This window comes from Medicago sativa, chromosome 3 (assembly GCF_051527215.1).
Source record: "Medicago sativa cultivar Bolivia chromosome 3, Bolivia_mono, whole genome shotgun sequence".
In the NCBI taxonomy this organism is placed as follows: Eukaryota; Viridiplantae; Streptophyta; class Magnoliopsida; order Fabales; family Fabaceae; genus Medicago; species Medicago sativa.
Genome location: NC_140751.1, coordinates 88,125,539 through 88,148,439, shown reverse-complemented (window position 1 = coordinate 88,148,439; position 22,901 = coordinate 88,125,539). Strand labels below are relative to the sequence as shown.

At 35.1% G+C, this 22,901-nt stretch overlaps 1 protein-coding gene across 1 annotated transcript; it reads left to right on the top strand.

Moving 5' to 3' along the window:
* Positions 1-13,049: 13,049 nt before the first annotated feature.
* LOC146941537 (Nucleic acid-binding, OB-fold-like protein) lies at positions 13,050-19,539 on the top strand. Its single transcript, XM_085755332.1, has 12 exons — positions 13,050-13,226; positions 13,437-13,532; positions 13,725-13,895; positions 14,319-14,384; positions 15,402-15,467; positions 16,575-16,691; positions 17,404-17,564; positions 17,722-17,812; positions 17,906-17,974; positions 18,091-18,182; positions 18,949-19,012; positions 19,092-19,539. Exons 1-12 carry the CDS (start codon positions 13,158-13,160, stop codon positions 19,194-19,196), a joined length of 1,167 nt encoding a protein of 388 aa, XP_085611458.1. The 5' UTR covers positions 13,050-13,157; the 3' UTR covers positions 19,197-19,539.
* Positions 19,540-22,901: the final 3,362 nt, after the last annotated feature.

Sequence of the window (22,901 nt, the reverse complement as noted above, 5' to 3'; positions counted from 1 at the left end):
AACGCTATGCCAAACAGATACTATATTAAGTTTTCCTGTTTGTTTTCTCCTCTCTGAAAAACTCAATTTCTGGTTTGTTAAGAAATCAAGAATTTTGTATAGGGCAACCAGTATAATCGTTGGCTATTACCCTTCATGACAATGATTTTGTAATTGTTGGCCAGAAATAGAAAATTTCAAAAATAATACAAATTGGAAATGTCAATATAATTTTTTTATTTGGTCAAGTAGTTTAGCGGTTAGAGTTCACACATTTGAAATGTGGAGAAGTGGAGCGTCTGAGGTTCGAACTCCCACCCCTGCATCTATACCTCACCAACTTAGTTAAGCTCACAGATATCTCAATATAAGTTTTTTGAAGTTACTATATGAAGATTTTTTGTGAAAAGTCAGGTGAACTCATGCCGAATGAAAAATAGTTGAAAGGGGTAAAATTGACATTTTTAACGGTACTGGTGTAGGGTACATTTTTCAAGTTCAAATCTTACATAGGACGACAACAGTAACGACACAAAGGGGCCATAGAGATTCTTCTGTGTTGATAGCAGTTCTTTTTAAGCTCGTTCAATCTCTCCAACGCTCCCTAATTTTTTTTGGGTTATTACTTTTCCCATCCTGTGGAATTCTTGCGCGCCCTATTTTTTTTCCTTCCAAAAATACCCCTAGTTCGGATTACATAATCCGAACTCCCTTCGGAAAATGAGTGTCGGACAAATTTGTGGATTTTGGCACTTAAACCAGCCTGGTGGATGTTGATGCCAATGTGCAATGGATGGATTCAGATTCCATAATTTGGACAGTTTTTACACTTTCCGGATTATGCAATCCGAATTGTGTCAATCACCTCGTAGAAAGTCAACAAATGGGGTGAGAAATGATGTTTCCGGATCACATAATCCGGAAAGTGTAAAAACTGTCCGGATTATGTAATATGAACTGCATTAGCACAGAGGCAGAAGCCATTTGTTTTGGCTGAGCCTCTGTTTTAGAGCATGTAGTCAACTATTTATGATTTTAACCAGTTTTTCAAACAGAAAAATCAATTTATAACATAACAATTAACAACACAAGACAATTATCCAAACATTCAACATTAATCAAACATAATTATCCAAATGTTACATAACTTAAAATCATCTATAATATTCAAACATTAACATAAAACAAATTACAATCAACTCTTCATCACTACACTTGTACCACCCCTGCCACCTCTGGAACCCCCGACACCCCTGCCACCCTCAATAGCTTCCCGACAACGGTAAACCTTCCCATTATGCACCTCTTTCAATACCTCCTCCAAATGTTGCCATTCCCCAGACCCTCGCACCACCACACCACTAGACATCACAACACATGCATGATCTCTAATGCGGCCCACGCTCAGCTCTAAGCACTCATGCTCTCCATCCTCCTGAGCAGCAATCTCATCCATAACCTCACGCTCTGGTGGCCTCGGCACCGGTACCAGCATGTCAGGAAGAATCATGCGTGGATGAGACAGGTGATAAAACCACTAGGTGTATCCCTCTACTGCCTCCACACCATGATCTGCATACTGACCCAATTGCTCATGTGTCAGCGCATAATAAAGAGCACGTTGAAAGAGGAATGTGATCTCCCCCAAGGTAATCTGTGCAGGTGCACTCTCATTGGGATGTCTCGGGATTGTCTGAGCCCTCTCAAACTGTCAAAGCACCCGCTCCGGCAGATATCTTACCATGCGGGGACTGTATCTGAGTCATCTAGTGTAAAGGCTGACCCGCTCAAACGGACATGCCTGACGATGATCTCCATACAGGTGCATCATAATGCCACACAGATCCAACCCATCCAGATGGTTTCTGTACTCATCTGGTGCACCCAAACCAGTCTGTGGTATAAAAAACCATCGCGCGTGGATCTTGATTCTCCTGATATCCTCCCTAGACATCCATGCTTCCCATTCCTCAGAAGTGTTGATACACCCAATCTTGCAACAATGACAACCACATATAAATATACAAACAAAACATAATTTTTAATTTATATCCTGACACCTGACACCTAATAGTCTCGTGGGACAGAAGCATGCCGTGAACAGGGAGATGCAGCAAACATGACACATCATCAAGTGTCACTGTCATCTCTTCAAACGGCAGATGGAAGCTCGAAGCCTCCTCGTGCCACTTCTCCAGAAATGCACAAATCAGACTGTGGTCAATCAAGTTGTAGCTGGTATCCTGACGCCAACCAAGACTGAAGCACTGCATTCTGTCATGCCACCGTCGTCCAGTCTTGATAGGTTTGGTATGTTTGTCATGCATTGCTTCTATATTCTTTCCGTTGTTGATGCATTTTAAATTGCCACGCCACTGCAAATAATTAAAATAATACATAAACACTAGTTTACACTCATGTCTTCACAAACAGGACAGTTCAACAATTTAACAATACATAAACATCACCTTCACAAATATTAACAACTATTTATAATCATGGCTTCAAAAAACGTTTAGTTTAACAATACATAAACATCATTTTCACAAAGGTTAACAAAATATTAAAGGAAGTTTAACATTAATAAATACCTTGCCCCCAGACGCCTTCCTGGCCACGTGTACATGGTACCTCCACAGCAGGGTAGTGTCGTGTGGGCCACCGGGATAGTCATCAAGAGGCCCAGGCTCAGGCTCAGCGTCTGGCACTACAGGACGCTTCCCCCTCCGCCTTCGCTGTGGCTCGCCGGCTTCCATATCCTCCTCCATTTGCTGCTGCTGCACGTCCATCTCATCATACTATTGCTCATGCTCCGGCTCAGGCTCGACATCAGCACAACGTCCCCTGCCACTCCGACGCCTCGGAACAACACCACCCCCCTCCATTCGTTGGAGACGCTCTCTCCTACGGGAAGCATGCCCTGCCACCCTTACGTGCTGAGTAGAGGAGGAAACTTCTGTAACATACATATTAGGGTAATCAAATTAGTAGGCAAACACAACACACAACAGAAGATAAAAAATCATACAGGGTGTTTCCAGATTTTATTTTCCGGAATGCAACAATCTGGTCCGGAAAACGAAATCCGGATTGCTTCAGTGCAGAAGGAAAAAAACGGTAAAATTAATTTGCATGTATAGAGAAATCGAACTAACCTTCCATTTGATGTTTGTCAAGGGTTGAAATGTGGTCATTTTGAGCAAGAAAACATCAATTTTGGTTGGATTGTTGTAGTTCAGAATATGGGATAACAGGGAGAGGGAGAGGGAGAGAGTAAAAAGTGAAACTGTAAAATGGGGGGGGGGGGGGGGGGGGTCAGTGGCGGAGCCAGGATTTTTATAAAGCTACCGTAAAAATTTTTTTTTACCCCAGTAAAAAAAATTACCGGAAATTTTTTACCCCATAAAAAAAAAAAAATTTACCCCAGGAAAAAAATTTACCGAAATTTTTTTACCCAAAAAAAAAATTTTTACCGTGAACTTTTTTTTTTTTACCCCAAAAAAATTAATGTGGGCTTTTTTTAGGCCCACAAATAAGTTGATTTTATAGTGGGCTTGGCCCCAAATAATTTTGTTCAATTAGGGGCTTTAATTTAGTGGGCTTGGTGGGGGCTTTTTCAAGTGGGCTTTGAAATTTGGGGCTCAATTGACAGCTCTAACTGTTTTTCAAAGGTTGTTGGTTGTTGTGTAGGTTTTTAAGTTGGTGTTCGGGGGTTGTGTGCGAACAGCGGAATGTGGGTGGTGGAAGTTGTTTTTGTGGCAGCTGTGACGATGTTTGAGGATTTTGTTACAACTTTTGTTTTTGTTGTTTCGTTGTTTCTACTTATTGGTTTCAGAGACAACCATTTGCTAAGAGGCGCTTCCTATAAGTTTTTTGGATTTTTTTCCTTCTTTGATTCACATGTGTATGAGTTTTCCATTGGGGGCTCCCCATCTATCCTTTGTATGTTGATACTTTAAGACTCCTAGCCTAGCACTCCTTGTGCCGGTTAAGATTCTTTGCGATTTTAATAAATTACATGTTAGCTTTTTCAAAAAAAAAAGGAAAAAAAAACGTTGAGACATAAAATATAAGCAATAAAAGGAAAAGGAAAAAAAATCTCATATTAAATAGATGTTTTTACTAAACATAAATGATACCCATTCATTCAAATTGATAGAGTACATCGATACAATACTAATTAACTAAAAACTAAAAGGACGAATTTGTGATAAAACTCACAACATCCATGTTAATAGCATAAAACTACAAAGTACAAAAGCTTACAAATATAACTATATTCAAGTATCCGGTATACTTTTCTGTAAAAAAAAGGTATCTGAAATACCCATGTATCCGGATCTGCAATGTTGACAACACCAAATTCATTGATTGGATCTGCGCTGGATTGAAACTGATCTGACAATCTGAGTTGAACAAACACTCGAACAAGACGAGAATGACAAACAACGTTGCACAGAGACGACAAACAAAACAATGTCGCATTAAGACGGCATAATCACAAAAGAAGAAACTAAAAAATGTGAAAATCACTTAGTTAAACAGAAATGAAGGAGAAAAACGATTTTGAGGGGTTCTTTGGGGTTGAAGATTTGACCCTAAACCACCCCTTTTTTATGGATGAAGAAGAAGAAACTAAGGTTTTAGATGACGGCTCACAAAATACAAAGTTTTGTACAATATTTCAGCTAACAGACTGTGTAATGGGTAATAAACTTTGAACGAGTATTTCTTTTTTAGGAATTTTGAACGAGTATTATGTAATTGAGTTTTCATCTTCATTTTTTTTTTGCATAATTTTTTCTCTTTATTTTAGAGAACACCTTTGTAAAATACTTTTCACTTTAAGTTGAATGATTTTGTAACTATTTAACAGTTTCCACTCTATCTTTCTCTTCAAGATATATTTTAAGCTTAACTGTTCAAATTAACTATGTAATATACGCGAAGTTTAAAAAATGGCATTGTAAAAAAACTTAGAATCAAGCACAATAATTTGATATTCTTCCTATTTTTTACTTTTCATTTTTTTGATGTAGATATAAATTCCATAAAAGTGATATAGATGTTGAATTATGACTTTTACAAGCATATTTCAGATGTTAAAATATGACTTTCCACAGTAAAAAAATAAAGTTTTTCTACAATAGATATATTAATTATGAATTTTTAAAGCGTCGAAAACTAAAAAACAAAACGGAAACCTCAACTTAGAAATGAAATTTTGAGTTAAATAGAAAGGATATGCAAACTTCTTCAAAATACTATGAAACTTTACATAACATTTACATATGTTTTTATAGACATCTCTGCAAAAATTATATATTTATGGAAAGTAGTTTTTTAACGTCTTAAACATGCCTGTTAAAAATCATGAAAAAATTAACCTCTAGATCACTTTTTACGAGTTTATGTCTACATGTAAAAACAAAAGGTAAAAAATAAGAAGAAATTCAAATTACATGGTTAGAATCTGTGTTTTTTTACCCTATTTTTCCTCCCTTTGTTACCTAGCTTGATTCTCAGTCAAATTTATACCACTTACTAATACATTTGAAATATACAAAGGAGTAAAATCGACTCATGGGCGGACCTGAATATTCAGATCCTGGTGTGGTAAGTGCCACACCAGCCCAAATCCAATTTTTTTTTGTATGGTCAAAATTGGTACTTTTAATTCTTGAATTCTTGCACAATAGGCAAAAAACAGAGAACTCACATACCAGGACCATTGAGTATTGAAAAACCTTAAACTAGTTATTATTATTATTCAAACAAATACTAACAATAGCCCACAACTTGCAGTGCCTTCAATGTCGCACAAAGAGAATTGTTCTACGTTTGCCTCATGGTTTATGTTGTGCACTTATTTATATTGTAGTTTGGCTTTGTAAGCCTGCAATACAATCAATGTGAGATTTAGTATCTATCTATCTATCTATCTATCTATCTATCTATGTTTTACAAAGCACATGCATATAACAACAATAATAAGTAATATCAGTTTTTGTGATTATCAAGCTATATTTTTTGTGCTACTTGCTGGAAAATGGTTTTACAAAAGACCTAAGAATTGAGTTTTTATTGTTAGCAACATATGTTTGTCAACCTATTATTAGGTTTTGACTACTAAAATTGATTTTATATTGTTTGAAATTGAAATTGTATTATGATAAAAAAATATGTGAAGAGTCAACTAAGTAACACGATGAGTGATCAATGGTTAAATGATGGTCTTGTAACGTATATAGAAAGAGACGTCCTTAGAACAATTAGTAATGAGGTAATTTTAGCTCATTTTCAACAAATGAAATGTAGAGTATTTTTCTTTGTAATTATGGTTGCTACCACTATTTAGAATATAACTTCTTATTGAATTTATTTTTATTTAATTATTTGACAAAAAAATTGTGCCTCACAAGCATTGTGAGTCCAGATCCGCCCCTGAATCGTCTTAAACATGAACTGTTCTAACATAAATACTAGGGTCATTATTGCAACTCTCCTAAAACACATGGTAACAACAGATTAACATAAACGAGTGCTTACTAGATCAAACACAACTCTCCAAAATTTAAAGAAAATTTTACCTTTTACCGCAAGAAAATTGCTTTTCTGACATAGAATACTTCCTATTGACACAAGTAAACGACCAAATTACCCCCAGCGGTAGTTAACTACCTCTGGCATATGCGCCGGCAGTTAACCGCCGCTCGCTCCTCCAGAGGTAGTTAACTACCACTGGCTCCTTCAGAGGTAGTTAACTACCTCTGGCTTTGCTGCTTTTTATTGTGATTTTACGCGTTTCGGTCGAAAAATCAAAATAAATCGAAACTTATTCAGAATTTTACAAAACTTTACAGGCCCTCTATATATTTTTTTTTAGAGCTGCCTGTAAAAAACCAGATCAAAATTCAATTTCTAGGTCGACGTTTTGATGTTTTGGTTTCTTGAGTTATTGGAGCATTAAAAATTAATATTTAATTCATCCGTTGTCGAAAAATTCTAATTTTTTGTGAGAAATGTTTTTTTTTATGTTTTTAATATGTGTACAAAAAATAATGAAAAAATTCAACCTCTATATAACTTTTTCGGACGCGCAGTTGGAAAAATATTGCAACTTTAAGCGTTTCAGTAAAAAAATTCAAAATAAATTAAGGATTATTTGAAATACTAAGAAAATTTGGAGATCCTCTATATGTATTTTTATAGAGGTGTCTGCAAAAAAACAGCTCAAAATTCAATTTTTAGGTTGATGTTTTCGTGTCTTAAATTTTAGGCGCGTTAAAAATTCATATTTAATCCGTCCCTTGTCTAAAAATTCAAATTTTTTGTGGGAGATGTTATTTTTTTGTTCTAAACATGAGTGCAAAAAATCGTGAAAAAGTTCAACCTCTAGGACACTTTTTCGGACTCGCACTTGAAAAAAATTACGATTTTGCATGGTTCGGTCGAAAAATCAAAATAAATCGAGACTTAGTCGAAATGCTACGAAACTTTATAGACACCTCTATAAAAATACATAGAGATGATGTGCAAAGTTTCGTAACATTCCGAATAAGTGTCGATTTTTTTATTTTTTCAATTGTGATTTTGCGCGTTTCGGTCGAAAAACTAAAAAAAATCGAGACTTATTCGGAATTTTATGAAACTTTGCACATCATCTATATGTATTTTTATAGTAGTGTCTGTAAAGTTTCGTAGAATTTTGAATAAGTTTCGATTTATTTTGATTTTTCGACCGAAACGAGTAAAATCACAATAAAAAGCAGCAAAGCCAGAGGTAGTTAACTACCTCTGGAGGAGCCAGCGGCAGTTAACTGCTGGCGCATGTGCCAGAGGTAGTTAACTACCGCTGGGGTAATTTGGTCATTTACTTATGTCAATAGGAAGTATTCTATGTCAGAAAAGCAATTTTCTTACCGCAACAACTACACCGCCATCCTTACAAACTGTAAAACTTTTACGAAAGGATATTAGGGCACACGTTTTATTAGTTGACAAAATTTTTAATAAAAAAAAATACATACCAAAACACCTAATACAACTTTTCCCGTTTATATCATTTTTAAAAACTAATGGCATCACGTAAAAATGTTGCCAAAGGGTACTAGGCAACAATTTTTTTAACCGTTGACGCAAATTTATTATTATTAATTTTTTTTTAAAAGTAGTATGGTGTCCGGAATAGTTATGTGTGTGTTTGGTATGGCGGCGGCGAGAATTGATTTTGATATAATTGAGTTTGCAAGAATTGATTTTGTTTAAAAGTGAGTTTAATGTGAATTGATTATGTTTGGATACACTAACTTAAAAGTAATTCTTACGAGTTGATATTGTTTGGATAGTTTGAATCAAAATTGATTTTGAATGTGTAATGACCTAATTATCCTTGTAATTGAATTTTTTTAGAGCATCCTTTTAATTGTCGAAAATGGATTATTATTGTTTCAAAAATTCAATTTTAAAATAATTATAAGAGTTATAATTAATATATTTTTTATCATTTTAGGTAACAATTTGAAATTAATTTTAAAATATTACTAAAATAGGTTGTAAATATTATTATAACTAATAAATTCCCTGAAAACTCATAAATAAGTTTCAATTCTTTTGTTTTAAAATTGGCATTTTTTATGAAAAAGTAAATAAAAAGGATTTGGCCTTTATCCATTTTACCCCACTATCCTCTGTCTTCTCAAACCAAATAAAAGAATCAAACTTCATAAAAGCACTGAGTAAGAAAAAACGAGAGGTTCAAGAATGTTGAGCAACTAAACAAAATTCATTGGTCTGAAATGGAGAAAAACAATCTGTATAAATCATCACTGCAATGAAATGAAAATCTTCTTTGTCCTTACGATTGAGAAACAGAGAAATTGAGAAATTAAACAATATCAGTGTGGCTTGTGCTGTTGAAAGGGAGGAACCTGGTAATAGAAAACAAGTCATGGGTAATTAGGGAATTTCTAATTTGTCACCATAAATTAAATTCCAAACTGGCGTCGAGTTGCCGCAAAAGCTTCATTTTCTAGCTTTTCAGAAACGGGGGTTGGGGGCTAGAACCACGTTTGGTTGAATCCCGTTTGTAGTTATCCAAACACCTAAGAAAATGTTGAAACCACGTTTCAGCCTTTAAACCTCCGTTTGAGATGGGAAAACGCTATGCCAAACAGATACTATATTAAGTTTTCCTGTTTGTTTTCTCCTCTCTGAAAAACTCAATTTCTGGTTTGTTAAGAAATCAAGAATTTTGTATAGGGCAACCAGTATAATCGTTGGCTATTACCCTTCATGACAATGATTTTGTAATTGTTGGCCAGAAATAGAAAATTTCAAAAATAATACAAATTGGAAATGTCAATATAATTTTTTTATTTGGTCAAGTAGTTTAGCGGTTAGAGTTCACACATTTGAAATGTGGAGAAGTGGAGCGTCTGAGGTTCGAACTCCCACCCCTGCATCTATACCTCACCAACTTAGTTAAGCTCACAGATATCTCAATATAAGTTTTTTGAAGTTACTATATGAAGATTTTTTGTGAAAAGTCAGGTGAACTCATGCCGAATGAAAAATAGTTGAAAGGGGTAAAATTGACATTTTTAACGGTACTGGTGTAGGGTACATTTTTCAAGTTCAAATCTTACATAGGACGACAACAGTAACGACACAAAGGGGCCATAGAGATTCTTCTGTGTTGATAGCAGTTCTTTTTAAGCTCGTTCAATCTCTCCAACGCTCCCTAATTTTTTTTGGGTTATTACTTTTCCCATCCTGTGGAATTCTTGCGCGCCCTATTTTTTTCCTTCCAAAAATACCCCTAGTTCGGATTACATAATCCGAACTCCCTTCGGAAAATGAGTGTCGGACAAATTTGTGGATTTTGGCACTTAAACCAGCCTGGTGGATGTTGATGCCAATGTGCAATGGATGGATTCAGATTCCATAATTTGGACAGTTTTTACACTTTCCGGATTATGCAATCCGAAATGTGTCAATCACCTCGTAGAAAGTCAACAAATGGGGTGAGAAATGATGTTTCCGGATCACATAATCCGGAAAGTGTAAAAACTGTCCGGATTATGTAATATGAACTGCATTAGCACAGAGGCAGAAGCCATCTGTTTTGGCTGAGCCTCTGTTTTAGAGCATGTAGTCAACTATTTATGATTTTAACCAGTTTTTCAAACAGAAAAATCAATTTATAACATAACAATTAACAACACAAGACAATTATCCAAACATTCAACATTAATCAAACATAATTATCCAAATGTTACATAACTTAAAATCATCTATAATATTCAAACATTAACATAAAACAAATTACAATCAACTCTTCATCACTACACTTGTACCACCCCTGCCACCTCTGGAACCCCCGACACCCCTGCCACCCTCAATAGCTTCCCGACAACGGTAAACCTTCCCATTATGCACCTCTTTCAATACCTCCTCCAAATGTTGCCATTCCCCAGACCCTCGCACCACCACACCACTAGACATCACAACACATGCATGATCTCTAATGCGGCCCACGCTCAGCTCTAAGCACTCATGCTCTCCATCCTCCTGAGCAGCAATCTCATCCATAACCTCACGCTCTGGTGGCCTCGGCACCGGTACCAGCATGTCAGGAAGAATCATGCGTGGATGAGACAGGTGATAAAACCACTAGGTGTATCCCTCTACTGCCTCCACACCATGATCTGCATACTGACCCAATTGCTCATGTGTCAGCGCATAATAAAGAGCACGTTGAAAGAGGAATGTGATCTCCCCCAAGGTAATCTGTGCAGGTGCACTCTCATTGGGATGTCTCGGGATTGTCTGAGCCCTCTCAAACTGTCAAAGCACCCGCTCCGGCAGATATCTTACCATGCGGGGACTGTATCTGAGTCATCTAGTGTAAAGGCTGACCCGCTCAAACGGACATGCCTGACGATGATCTCCATACAGGTGCATCATAATGCCACTCAGATCCAACCCATCCAGATGGTTTCTGTACTCATCTGGTGTACCCAAACCAGTCTGTGGTATAAAAAACCATCGCGCGTGGATCTTGATTCTCCTGATATCCTCCCTAGACATCCATGCTTCCCATTCCTCAGAAGTGCTGATACACCCAATCTTGCAACAATGACAACCACATATAAATATACAAACAAAACATAATTTTTAATTTATATCCTGACACCTGACACCTAATAGTCTCGTGGGACAGAAGCATGCCGTGAACAGGGAGATGCAGCAAACATGACACATCATCAAGTGTCACTGTCATCTCTTCAAACGGCAGATGGAAGCTCGAAGCCTCCTCGTGCCACTTCTCCAGAAATGCACAAATCAGACTGTGGTCAATCAAGTTGTAGCTGGTATCCTGACGCCAACCAAGACTGAAGCACTGCATTCTGTCATGCCACCGTCGTCCAGTCTTGATAGGTTTGGTATGTTTGTCATGCATTGCTTCTATATTCTTTCCGTTGTTGATGCATTTTAAATTGCCACGCCACTGCAAATAATTAAAATAATACATAAACACTAGTTTACACTCATGTCTTCACAAACAGGACAGTTCAACAATTTAACAATACATAAACATCAGCTTCACAAATATTAACAACTATTTATAATCATGGCTTCAAAAAACGTTTAGTTTAACAATACATAAACATCATTTTCACAAAGGTTAACAAAATATTAAAGGAAGTTTAACATTAATAAATACCTTGCCCCCAGACACCTTCCTGGCCACGTGTACATGGTACCTCCACAGCAGGGTAGTGTCGTGTGGGCCACCGGGATAGTCATCAAGAGGCCCAGGCTCAGGCTCAGGGTCTGGCACTACAGGACGCTTCCCCCTCCGCCTTCGCTGTGGCTCGCCGGCTTCCATATCCTCCTCCATTTGCTGCTGCTGCACGTCCATCTCATCATACTATTGCTCATGCTCCGGCTCAGGCTCGACATCAGCACAACGTCCCCTGCCACTCCGACGCCTCGGAACAACACCACCCCCCTCCATTCGTTGGAGACGCTCTCTCCTACGGGAAGCATGCCCTGCCACCCTTACGTGCTGAGTAGAGGAGGAAACTTCTGTAACATACATATTAGGGTAATCAAATTAGTAGGCAAACACAACACACAACAGAAGATAAAAAATCATACAGGGTGTTTCCAGATTTTATTTTCCGGAATGCAACAATCTGGTCCGGAAAACGAAATCCGGATTGCTTCAGTGCAGAAGGAAAAAAACGGTAAAATTAATTTGCATGTATAGAGAAATCGAACTAACCTTCCATTTGATGTTTGTCAAGGGTTGAAATGTGGTCATTTTGAGCAAGAAAACATCAATTTTGGTTGGATTGTTGTAGTTCAGAATATGGGATAACAGGGAGAGGGAGAGGGAGAGAGTAAAAAGTGAAACTGTAAAATGGGGGGGGGGGGGGGGGGGGTCAGTGGCGGAGCCAGGATTTTTATAAAGCCCGGGCGAAAAAAAATTTGCAATACATTTATAGGGGTTTACATAAGAAATTGCAAGCAGATAATAAAAAATTTAAAGAAATTGCCCAATTTATAGGGGTTTATATAAGAAATTCAAGGGGATTTACATAAGAAATTGCAAAAAATTTGGGCCGGAGCCCGGGCGAGTGCTCGGGCTCGCCGGGCCTTAGAACCGCCCCTGGGGGGGGGGTTGAACTTCCTTTTATACTTCGAATCTGTCCGAATTATGTAATATGGACAAGATATCGATTGTTTTCAAATTACGTTTTCCAAAGGGCTTTTTTGTAATTTTTACAGGGCGCGCGAGAAGGACATAGGGTGGGAAAAATAATAGTATTTTTTTGGGAGATAACTAGAATTTTTTTTGTTTGATATTAACATACTCGGAAGATAACTTATGAAGAGCATTTTTCAGGAAAAAAAGAGATATTAAGAGAGTTTAAAAAGAAATTCTGTTGTGGTTGAAAACAGTTGGGCCCAAAATATTTGTCATTGGGCCATCTAACCACACCGGAAAGGCCCGATATCATTTCTCAGTAGAAACAGCAACTGAAGAACAAAACAACCTCAAGAAAAACCTAAACCTTAAAACCTTCAAAGTGCAGAACCACAATCTCGTAGAACACTAAAAGAGAATTTGAAGTTCAAAGGAGAAATACGAATCGTCATCATCACAAATGGCTTCCGTTGACAACAGAAAGAAATCACTGGTTTTGGCTCTCTCCAAGCATCTTTCATTGGATCCTGTAAGTGCATTCATACCTCATTAGAATAATTTTTTTGTTATCGAACTTCATCCGATCACTATTATAAGCAAAAAAATAAATAATCACTTCTTAGCTTTATTGAATAATTGATGTATCTGGTCTATAATATAGAGAGTAAAATATTAGCTTGGTTCACTGGATTTGAAAGTGATACATATGTTTCATGCAAATATCTATCTTTGCTTGCAGAGTGTTATTCCTGTTGATAGTTTAGGAGGCGATATTAAGACTCTTTACTTGAACATCATCGCGGCATCTGGACAGGAGGTTAATCATTCTGATGAGGTAACTGCCTTTTAATCAATTTTCTTATGCCATCGTTGTTGTTTTGCTTCTTGTTCTTTCACTGAATTACTATCAAGTGATAATGTTGGAATCTGAATCGAGCGCTCGTACAAAAATTGCTATGCTCCAAAGAATGATCTGTTTTTCACTTAATTGGTTAATAATTCTGAGTTTTACATCCTTCGTATTTAGGTGTTGAAATGGGTAACATTTGCAGAAACCTTGCCTGTTTCTCTCGAGGAATGCTTTGAGAATCTCAAGAGATTAAATGATGAACTATCTGGAAAGTCTGTGCTCCTTGGCAATGGATTGAAACCTTCTGAAGCTGATGTTATTGTGTTTTCAGTGATTCATTCTGCCCTGGTATGCACATTGTCATATTCACCATACTTACTATGCTTATTTTGAAGAGTGGATAAATGCTCCCATTCCCCATTGAACTAAAACAGTTGATAAGTCGGTTTTTTGCTATTTTTTATAGCAATATCTTTCTTGTGTTTTGTCAACACCCATTGAACTAAAACAGTTGATAAGTCGGTTTTTTGTTGTTTTTTTTTATAGCAATATCTGTCTTGTATTTTGTCAATACATGTGCATCTGGAACGTCAATGAGACTGTTGATTTTTGTTGTGGTACATGCATCATGCCATTATGTTAGATTAATGTTATCTTGAAGGCACTGATATAATTTGAAGAACAGAGCAAAATGTGTTTAATTGGGTTGTTAAACAAGTAAAAAAAAATTTAAGCTTTAATAATAGGATGTCTTTGGTTGCATATTGCCAGATCAGCCTTCCAAATACAAACAAGGAAAAGGTGCCACATGTGTTGAGATGGGTGGACTACATCCAGGTATTGCTAGTTTTCTGTCGCTTAAGGGTGCTAGTGCTCGTAGCTTTTTGCGCTTTCTTACATTGCATTGTCATTAAGTCATATTGTACATTATATTTCTGGTGATTAGTGCTAGTCCATTGTAAATTTTTGTCATCTTTAAAATCTGTGAATTATAGTAAATATGTTGCTGTCGGTTTACAAGGCCATGTTTTATTTTCATGTTTTTTCCTTCCCACAACAAATTGCAAAGATCAATAGTTAACAATCTCTTTTACTAGTACAGAAAGTAGACTACTGGCCCTTGATACTTGATAATGAAAATTGGGTGATACCTTTTTGTGATGTGATATAGGGAAAGGTGAAAGATTACGTTTTCTACAGTTTAAGTATTACTTAATTGAACTTATTTATGTTCACTGGAGTGCATGAACCTAAGTTTTTCTAAGCATTTTCTGGTAAAAATTTCGTCATTTTTTCTGGGTATGAGGCAAGATAATACAACCTTTTAGCGTACTTTGTGTTTTTACTGACGAAACACCTTCCCTAATGTATAAACGTAAGTGTTTGAACTTGCACACTGATAATCATATGAGACCTTAGGTTGCAGTTGTAATGGTTGATTAAATAAGTGAATATTAAGAAGTCTTTTAATACTCCATCCGGTCCTTATTATAAGAAACAATTCACTTTTTAGGTTCATTGAATAACTGATGTATATGGTCCTTATTATAGACCAGATACATCAGTTATTCAATGAACCTAAAAAGTGAATTGCTTCTTATAATAAAGACCGGAGGGAGTATGTATTCATCTAAGCTATCCTAATAAACTGTTTGTGTATTACCAAGTTGACTAAATAAGTGAATATTAATTAAAAAGTCTACACGTGTTGGTAATATCTTCTGTGTTTGTACACACTTGTCTAGCTATTTTCAATTTTCCTTAACTAATACATTTATTCAGTTCTACTCACTTTTATAGTAAAACCATTTGTTAAGCTGAGTTCTGACTTTCTGATTGCTATTCCATATCCAGCACAAACAGGAATTTGTAGGCTTATTTGAGGAAATAATGTTGCAGAAGCCTGAATTTGAGCCTCCGGTGAGAAATCATTCCCTCATTACTTCTGAGTGTTCTCGTCTTAGACTAAACATTGACAAGTTCCAATGTGTACAGTCATTTAGGCATTGAGTTTTTAATTTTTTTTATTAACATTTTAGAAAATGCATTACAAATTGAAATATTACTTTATGCTTGAATGCATCTAATATAATTTTTCATTTGTTTGTTGTTTTAGATTCCTACAGTTCGCTATAGAACTTGATACCAAATGTTTAAACTTTCAAACAAACACATCAAATAACATTTCCTACAGCTCACTTAATACCAAATGCTTTAACTATCAAACAACACATTAAATAACACTTTGGGCCCTTGAAAATATTTCTTCAATATTTTTATAACTGAAAAATATTCACGGTGTTGACATAGTAGTCGATACTATCACCCAATGATTTGCTGACATGGCAGTCAATCCATGCAATACTTTACTTAAGGTTGGATGATTCTGCTCTTAATGGATATCAATAGGTTGAAAGACTAGTTGAAGCTATATATTTTTTTTCATGGATTAAGGCAACATCATGTATTTTTTGGGGTCAAACAATGTAAGTTAACTCAAACAATCTAGTTATATTAATAAAATATGAAACCAATTGTCTTGTAAGTATTACTCATTTGGTATCTGCAAGGACAATAATATGCAGGGAACGGGGTTCGAACCCCGGATTCTCCAGTCTCCACTTCTCCACACTTAAGGTGTATGAGTCCAGCCGCTAGGCTACTGACTGAAAAAAAAACGAAATCAATAAGTACTAGTCACTACTAAGCTCTAGATTTGTATGTAATATTTTTTTGATCTGAGTATATCCATAGTCTTCTGGTTTGCAAAGGCTACTGTACTGTGGCAAAATCCGAAACAATTTAACAAAAAGACCTCAAATTATCACTTCAACTTGATGACATTTGTTTTATGGGAGAATCAGAGGATCCTGCGAGAACTGCAAATGTCATTTAGAATGAATAATGCTTCCATGCTCGTCTTCATGTATTTATAAGTACTTTTATGTACGACACCCTTAAACATTATATGGAGATTTGCCAAGTTAAATAGGTACCAAATTTTTATATTCCTATTATTTATTCTAGGTAACAAAACCCGTTGCTGCTGTTGAATCTGATTTAAAATCAAACAAGACTGAGCAAAGCGTAAAGAATGTAAACAAGTCAGAACCAGACACTAGCAAGGATAAAAACAAAGCTGAGGTAAGTCCATCTCCTTATTTTTCAGTGATCGGTTTTTAAATCTATTAATGTTGAGCTTTTATTTTTCGCGCTGGATGGGCGATCTATGTAGAATGACATCTGACAGTTTGAGGTCATGCTAGTTTGATCTATGACAATGTCATAAAACCTCTTTTGTAGAAAAAATATAGGTTAGTCAGTGTTGCACATGTTGGGTAGATAAATTGCACATACATCCAAAAACTGAAAATTGATATTGGTAGGTAGGATTAAATCTCACGGCATGGTAGATTTATTATAGGCATGCTTACATTGTATTTAACAATATGCTGATTCCGCAAACTAACCCATGACATTTAATCACACAAACAATTTCAAATTGTTGTTCCAATGTTCTCCTTCAAATTTGGGATTTGATCATCATAGCTACAAATTTGACAACTTTAATTTCATATGAAGAAAATAGGAGTAAAATGATATGAAATACTACAATTCCAGGATGACAATTCTTGATAAATAGAAGATTGAAAATGCTGGCGAATAGTAACTTTTTCATTCATCGCGTGGGTTTTCCTCATGGTTGAAATTTACGTGGATGGTCCGATTTCTGTTTCTAGAAAATATTGAGTGTTGCAAGTTCTAACTTCTCTTATTATCTGTACTTTATTATTTGCATCTTAGCGCATTTGCTTCATTATGGCTTTTCAATTTCATTTGTTTTTGTAATATTAAGGTAAAGTCAACCGGAGACACCGAACCGGCTAAAGCCAAAGCAAAAGCCGCAAAACCTGCTGCCAAAGAGGTGTCTGAGAAAGAGAATGAAGTTAGTGTCAGTTTGCTTAATATTCAAGTTGGACTAATTCGTAAAGCATGGAAACATCCCTCTGCAGATAGGTAATTTGGAAAACCTACCAATGAATTCTTTTATAATTTAAATTTTCGGTCATAGAATTGATGCTTTAATACTTAATGTTTGGCATATATTTATATAAAAATTGATATCTATTAAATTGTATATAGTAATTGATATCTATTAAATTGAATAATGCAGTTTGCTAGTTGAGGAGATAGATGTTGGCGAAGCCAAATTGCGGCAGGTTGTCAGTGGTTTGGCAAAGTATTGCAGTCCTGATGAGTTGACGGTAATGTAACCTAACCAAGTGTGTTGATTAGTTGTATTCATTTTGCATTGTATTTAACTCTTTCTCGTTGTCCTGTTTGATTTCATTGTACAGAATCGCCGAGTTGCACTTATTACAAATGTCAAACCTGGAAAACTACGGGATGTGGTGTCTGAAGGATTGGTATTTGTTTTATCTTATTGTGCCCTTGTTTCGCAAGCTACATTATTTTCTTGTCCGTATCTCATGATGGCCAGTTAGTCTCAAGGGCTGTGTATGTATTTGGCTTCTGTTTCCAGGTCTTATGTGCTTCAAATGAAGGTTCCACCATCGTAGAGCCCTTGCTCCCTCCAGAAGGGGCTAAAATTGGGGAACGTGTTTCTTTTGCCGGGTATGATATTTGCAATCTTTTAGACTTGGCAGTCAGACACATACTTACGTGACTTGTTTAACCCTGTATATAAAGCATTTAAAATGAACACACTATCACATGTTCAGGGGTGGAGAAAGTAGTGCCCCCAAACTTGTGTTGAAAGGGGCCTATATGTGTTAAACAGGCTGGCCCTTATTGAATAGCAACAGTTTCTTTCCCTTTTGATTGACCAATGGCTTTCACCGAAGCAAGTGTCTCATTTAATGTCTTTTTACAATATCAATGAAGTATTAATTTTGTAAAGTCACAATTTTTATAAAATCCTTAAAATTAATTATGTTTTTAATTCATTTGCCATTTGTTAAAGTGAATTATATTGTAGGCAGTGAGTTGAAAAAAGGAGAGATTTTATGCTTATGAAATATGAACCCATTTAGTTTTGATACTATCCTCTTTAGAGTTTGTTGCCAAGTATAGCATCATTTGTAATAATATACCTATATCATCGGGGTCCGAAGACAACACTTGAATTATCACAATAAGCTCGAGTTTCACTGCAAATGCTAAACTAAACTATCAAAAGATAGTATACATACTCATAAAAAAATAGTATACATAGAAGTTTCTTTCCGACCATTGATCAATGAATACATTTTCATCATTATTACAACTTTGTTAATTGACTTGATATCATTGAACGTTTTGTTGTTCTTATTGTGCTGTGGACATAATTTCTTGGATATCGTTAATTTTAGTCATATTTGTTATTTTTCTTCAAATTCAGGATTGATGGAAAGCCAGAAGATGTACTTAACCCAAAAAAGAAACAGCTGGAGAAGATTACACCGGTATGTTCCTTGCACACATGTTTGTTGCTTGTAGTTATGATGTTCAGAAGCTCATGCATATTCTATTTTGCTCATGCAGCATCTTTTCACTGATGACAATGGTGTGGCCACATTTAAGGGGATACCATTTATGACTTCTGGTGGACCATGCACATCATCCATTTCCAGAGCAACTATAAAGTGATCAAGAGATATGTCCCGTTCATTGTTGTTGACCACTCAGATTGTTAGAAGTACCGCAACTTTTTTTAATGTTTTGAACAATGTGATTAAAATGTTCTAACATTTATGTTGCAGTTGCTGTAACATGGTCTTAAATGCTACTAATATGATCTCGAATCCAATGACTTCAAAAAAGATCCTATATCGTAAAAGGAGAGAAAATTTTGTGTGGCTACAAAACTTGGGAGTTAGGCACACACAAAAAAGAAAGAAGAAAGAATTAAATGCGTGTATTTTTTAAAAAAATCAAATGGTTGTGTGTGCCAAAAAAAAAATTATTTGTGGTTGTGTTGTTACCACCCAAATGTTTATTGTAAAATGAGCTGAAAACTTAGAAAGTTATTACCAGTTTAATTTGGGAAAGACTAGTTTTTCCCCACCATGGGAAAGGTTTTTTTGACCGTTAGATCAAATGAGGAACACATTTTAATCATACTCTCTCATTATTGGATTTTTTCACACTTTCTTCTACCATCACTCTCTCCTCCATGGTCACTCCCCCACCACCAGCACAACGTCACTGTTTTTGTCCAAGCTTTCATCGTCTTCAATTCTCCTTGAATTGCAAAAGAGGGTTAAATCATAAACAATAATTAAATTTATTTATTCTCTAAATCTAATAAATTTTCAATTCACTGACATGTAAATCTACTACAACACAAATCAAAAGTTAATTCAAAAAGAAGAAAAAAACATAACGAGGTGGAAGACAACTTCAAAAGACAAATTATGAATCATGAACTAAAAATCTCAACAAAAAAAAAGGGCAAAAATTGAATATGGCTGAATTTTCTTCAACTGTGTTTGAAACCAACATGGGCATTTTTATGTTAGAGAACTTCTGAATTAACAAAGGAGAGAGGGAGAGATTTGGCAGCGGTCTCTGTGATTGATGTTTTCTACACAGTCAGATCTCTCTGTTATTATATTTCACCAGTGGTGATTTTACTGCACTTTGATTTGGTAATGGTGGGTCAATTGTAGTCTGAGTTGAAGATAGTGAGGTGGAAGACAACAAGGTTGAAGAAGACAAAGTGTTTTGGTGATGATGGTGGTGGAAGATGATGTGGGAAAAATTTGATGTTGGGAGACCATGATAAAATTGTGTAACCTATTTAATCTAATGGTTAAAAACTAACTTTCCCATGGTGGGGAAAAACTAGCCTTTCCCAAATTAAACGGCACCTACTTTTTTGGGTTTTGCTAACTTACGTACCAAGAGCACATGATAATGAATTAAAAAAAAAACAACTTTGTATTGAAAAACATAATATTTTAACTTTTAAAAAGTTGAATGCACGACTTTCGATACATATATTTCTATAATGAATTTCTTAACATGTGTCATTGAGGGCATAAGTTAATACTTTAGCTTAATGAGTCATTTAATCCTTAACCAATAGAAATGTATTACCATGTCTATCATCTATTTGTTTCTTGGTTTGATTCTTAGCCAACTTAATTAAAAAAATTAAATATGTTTCTTGGTTTGATTCTTCGCCAACTTAATTAAAAAAATTAAATATTATTTTTTTAACAAAAAATTGAATATCAACTAAAATTATGGTTTATGTTATTTTATGGTTTTCACTTAATTCAACTGTTAATTTTATCAAATACAAATTCAATTTACCAACTGCCATTAGTTGTCCATTAACTTATTTGTTATTTGCTATAAACTTATTTGTTATTAGCTAGTTTATTCATCGTCCGTGTTTTTTTTTTTTTTTTTGAAGGATCATCGTCCGTGTTTTTAATAAACAAAACCTTTTAAATGGAAAAAGTCCTGGGTCGTTTTCTTAGACGTCTTTAGTGTGATTATTATTAAACAAACTTCTCATTCTTAGATGTCCTGGGTTAATTATGTTTTTGGTCCCTACAAAATTACGACCTTGTAAGTTTAGTCATTACTTAATTTTAATAGCATTTTTAATCCATACAAAAAATTTCTGCACTCAATACTAGTCCTTACTCAATCCAAATTTGTTTAATTTATGCTTAAACTCTTAAGTTTTTCAACAATTTTTTACAAGCGTGTTAAGAACGTTATTAAAAGGTCCTCCAAAAAAAATATCGCAAAAATTCGATTTCTACGTCCATATTTTTGTTACTTATATCTTAAACTTTTGACATTTTAAAAAATTCATATTTAATTTATTTCATGTTAAAAAATTATAGATTTTAGTAAATGAACCTTTCATAGTGTTCTAAACTTGTATAAAAAGAATCGTTAAAAAATTTAAGAGTTTAAGGATAATTAAACAAAATTTATTTTAGCAGGGACTAAAATTATAAGTAAATTTTTTTTTGTAGGGATTAAAAAAGCTATTAAAATTAAGTAAGGACTAAACTTACAAGGTCGCAATTTTATAGGGACCAAAAACATATTTAACCCTACCGAAAACATATGACAAAATGCATCTAAATTTTTTCAATTCTATATATTATGCATGTTGAAATTTTGTAAAAATAATCATAATAATAATTCGGACCAGTCTCAAAGGTGTTTGGCGAATCTCTGCAATATTCTTGTACCACCTCAGCTTGGATTAGACTTTGCTTAGTTGGTATTTGTATTTTGTAGCTTGACTATATCTTCACTCTTGTGTCACACAAAATGTCACACTTTAGCCAACTATGCTTATTTTATCTAGTCATCACCATTTGACATTTGTTATCACCATTCACCATTTGACATCACCATTCCAGATTTAGAAATAAAAGTAACCATATACCTCAACGAGGTAGATGACGATTGATTTTATCGCGAAAAAAATGTAGATAGGTGAGGCCATGGGGATTGAAGATTCCAACAAAAAATACAATAAAGAAAGCACAAATTCTAGCCCTCTTTATCCACTTCCTATCAGTTTATGAGAGTATAGGGAAAGCATGATTAATAAGTTTTGGTGGGGTAACAAATAAAATGAACGTAAAATTTACTCGATTAAGGGAGAGACAGACAAGCTTAACGTTGATATATAGGGTTTCAATAGAGGGGGATAGGTAGGGTATTAGTGTTGTGGTGAGAGATGTTGATGGCGTAGTGGTTGTGGCTAGCAGAAGGTTTAGTTATATGTGAGTTAGAAATCTCACATTCCTTAAAAAAATGGAGATTGGATACTTTATAAGTGTCACAACCCATAAATCAAATACTTTAAAGTGTTTGGTTAAAATACGGTTGTTTTAAGCTTAATATGGGTGACTCCCTTGGCTACCTTCGTGATCAAACCGTGGTATTAGAGCTGTAGTTCGACAAGAGTTCAACCAAAGCGGGTTGCATTGAGTAATGACAACAACAATACAAGTAAAATTGTATGTGAATGAAAGAGATTCCGCTTGAAAGAAAACATAAAACTTTAACCGGACCTAAAACCTTAACTTGAACCTTGAACTTTGAGTAAACCGTACGTTGTTGTATGTACTCTACCACTTAATTATACAATTTCTCACATAAATTATGTTTTAATCGTATATAAGCATTTTCTTGGGAATTATATATAAGCATTACTTATTTAAAAGCATAAATATTTACTACAATTTTTTTAATCCATAAAACATATTTAGGAGTTTTAGCGAGAAGCACAACTAAGAATAAACTTATTAAATTTTACCTTCGTTCGTACACATTTTCTTTTATCGATTAAAATTTGCATGAGTCCCATCA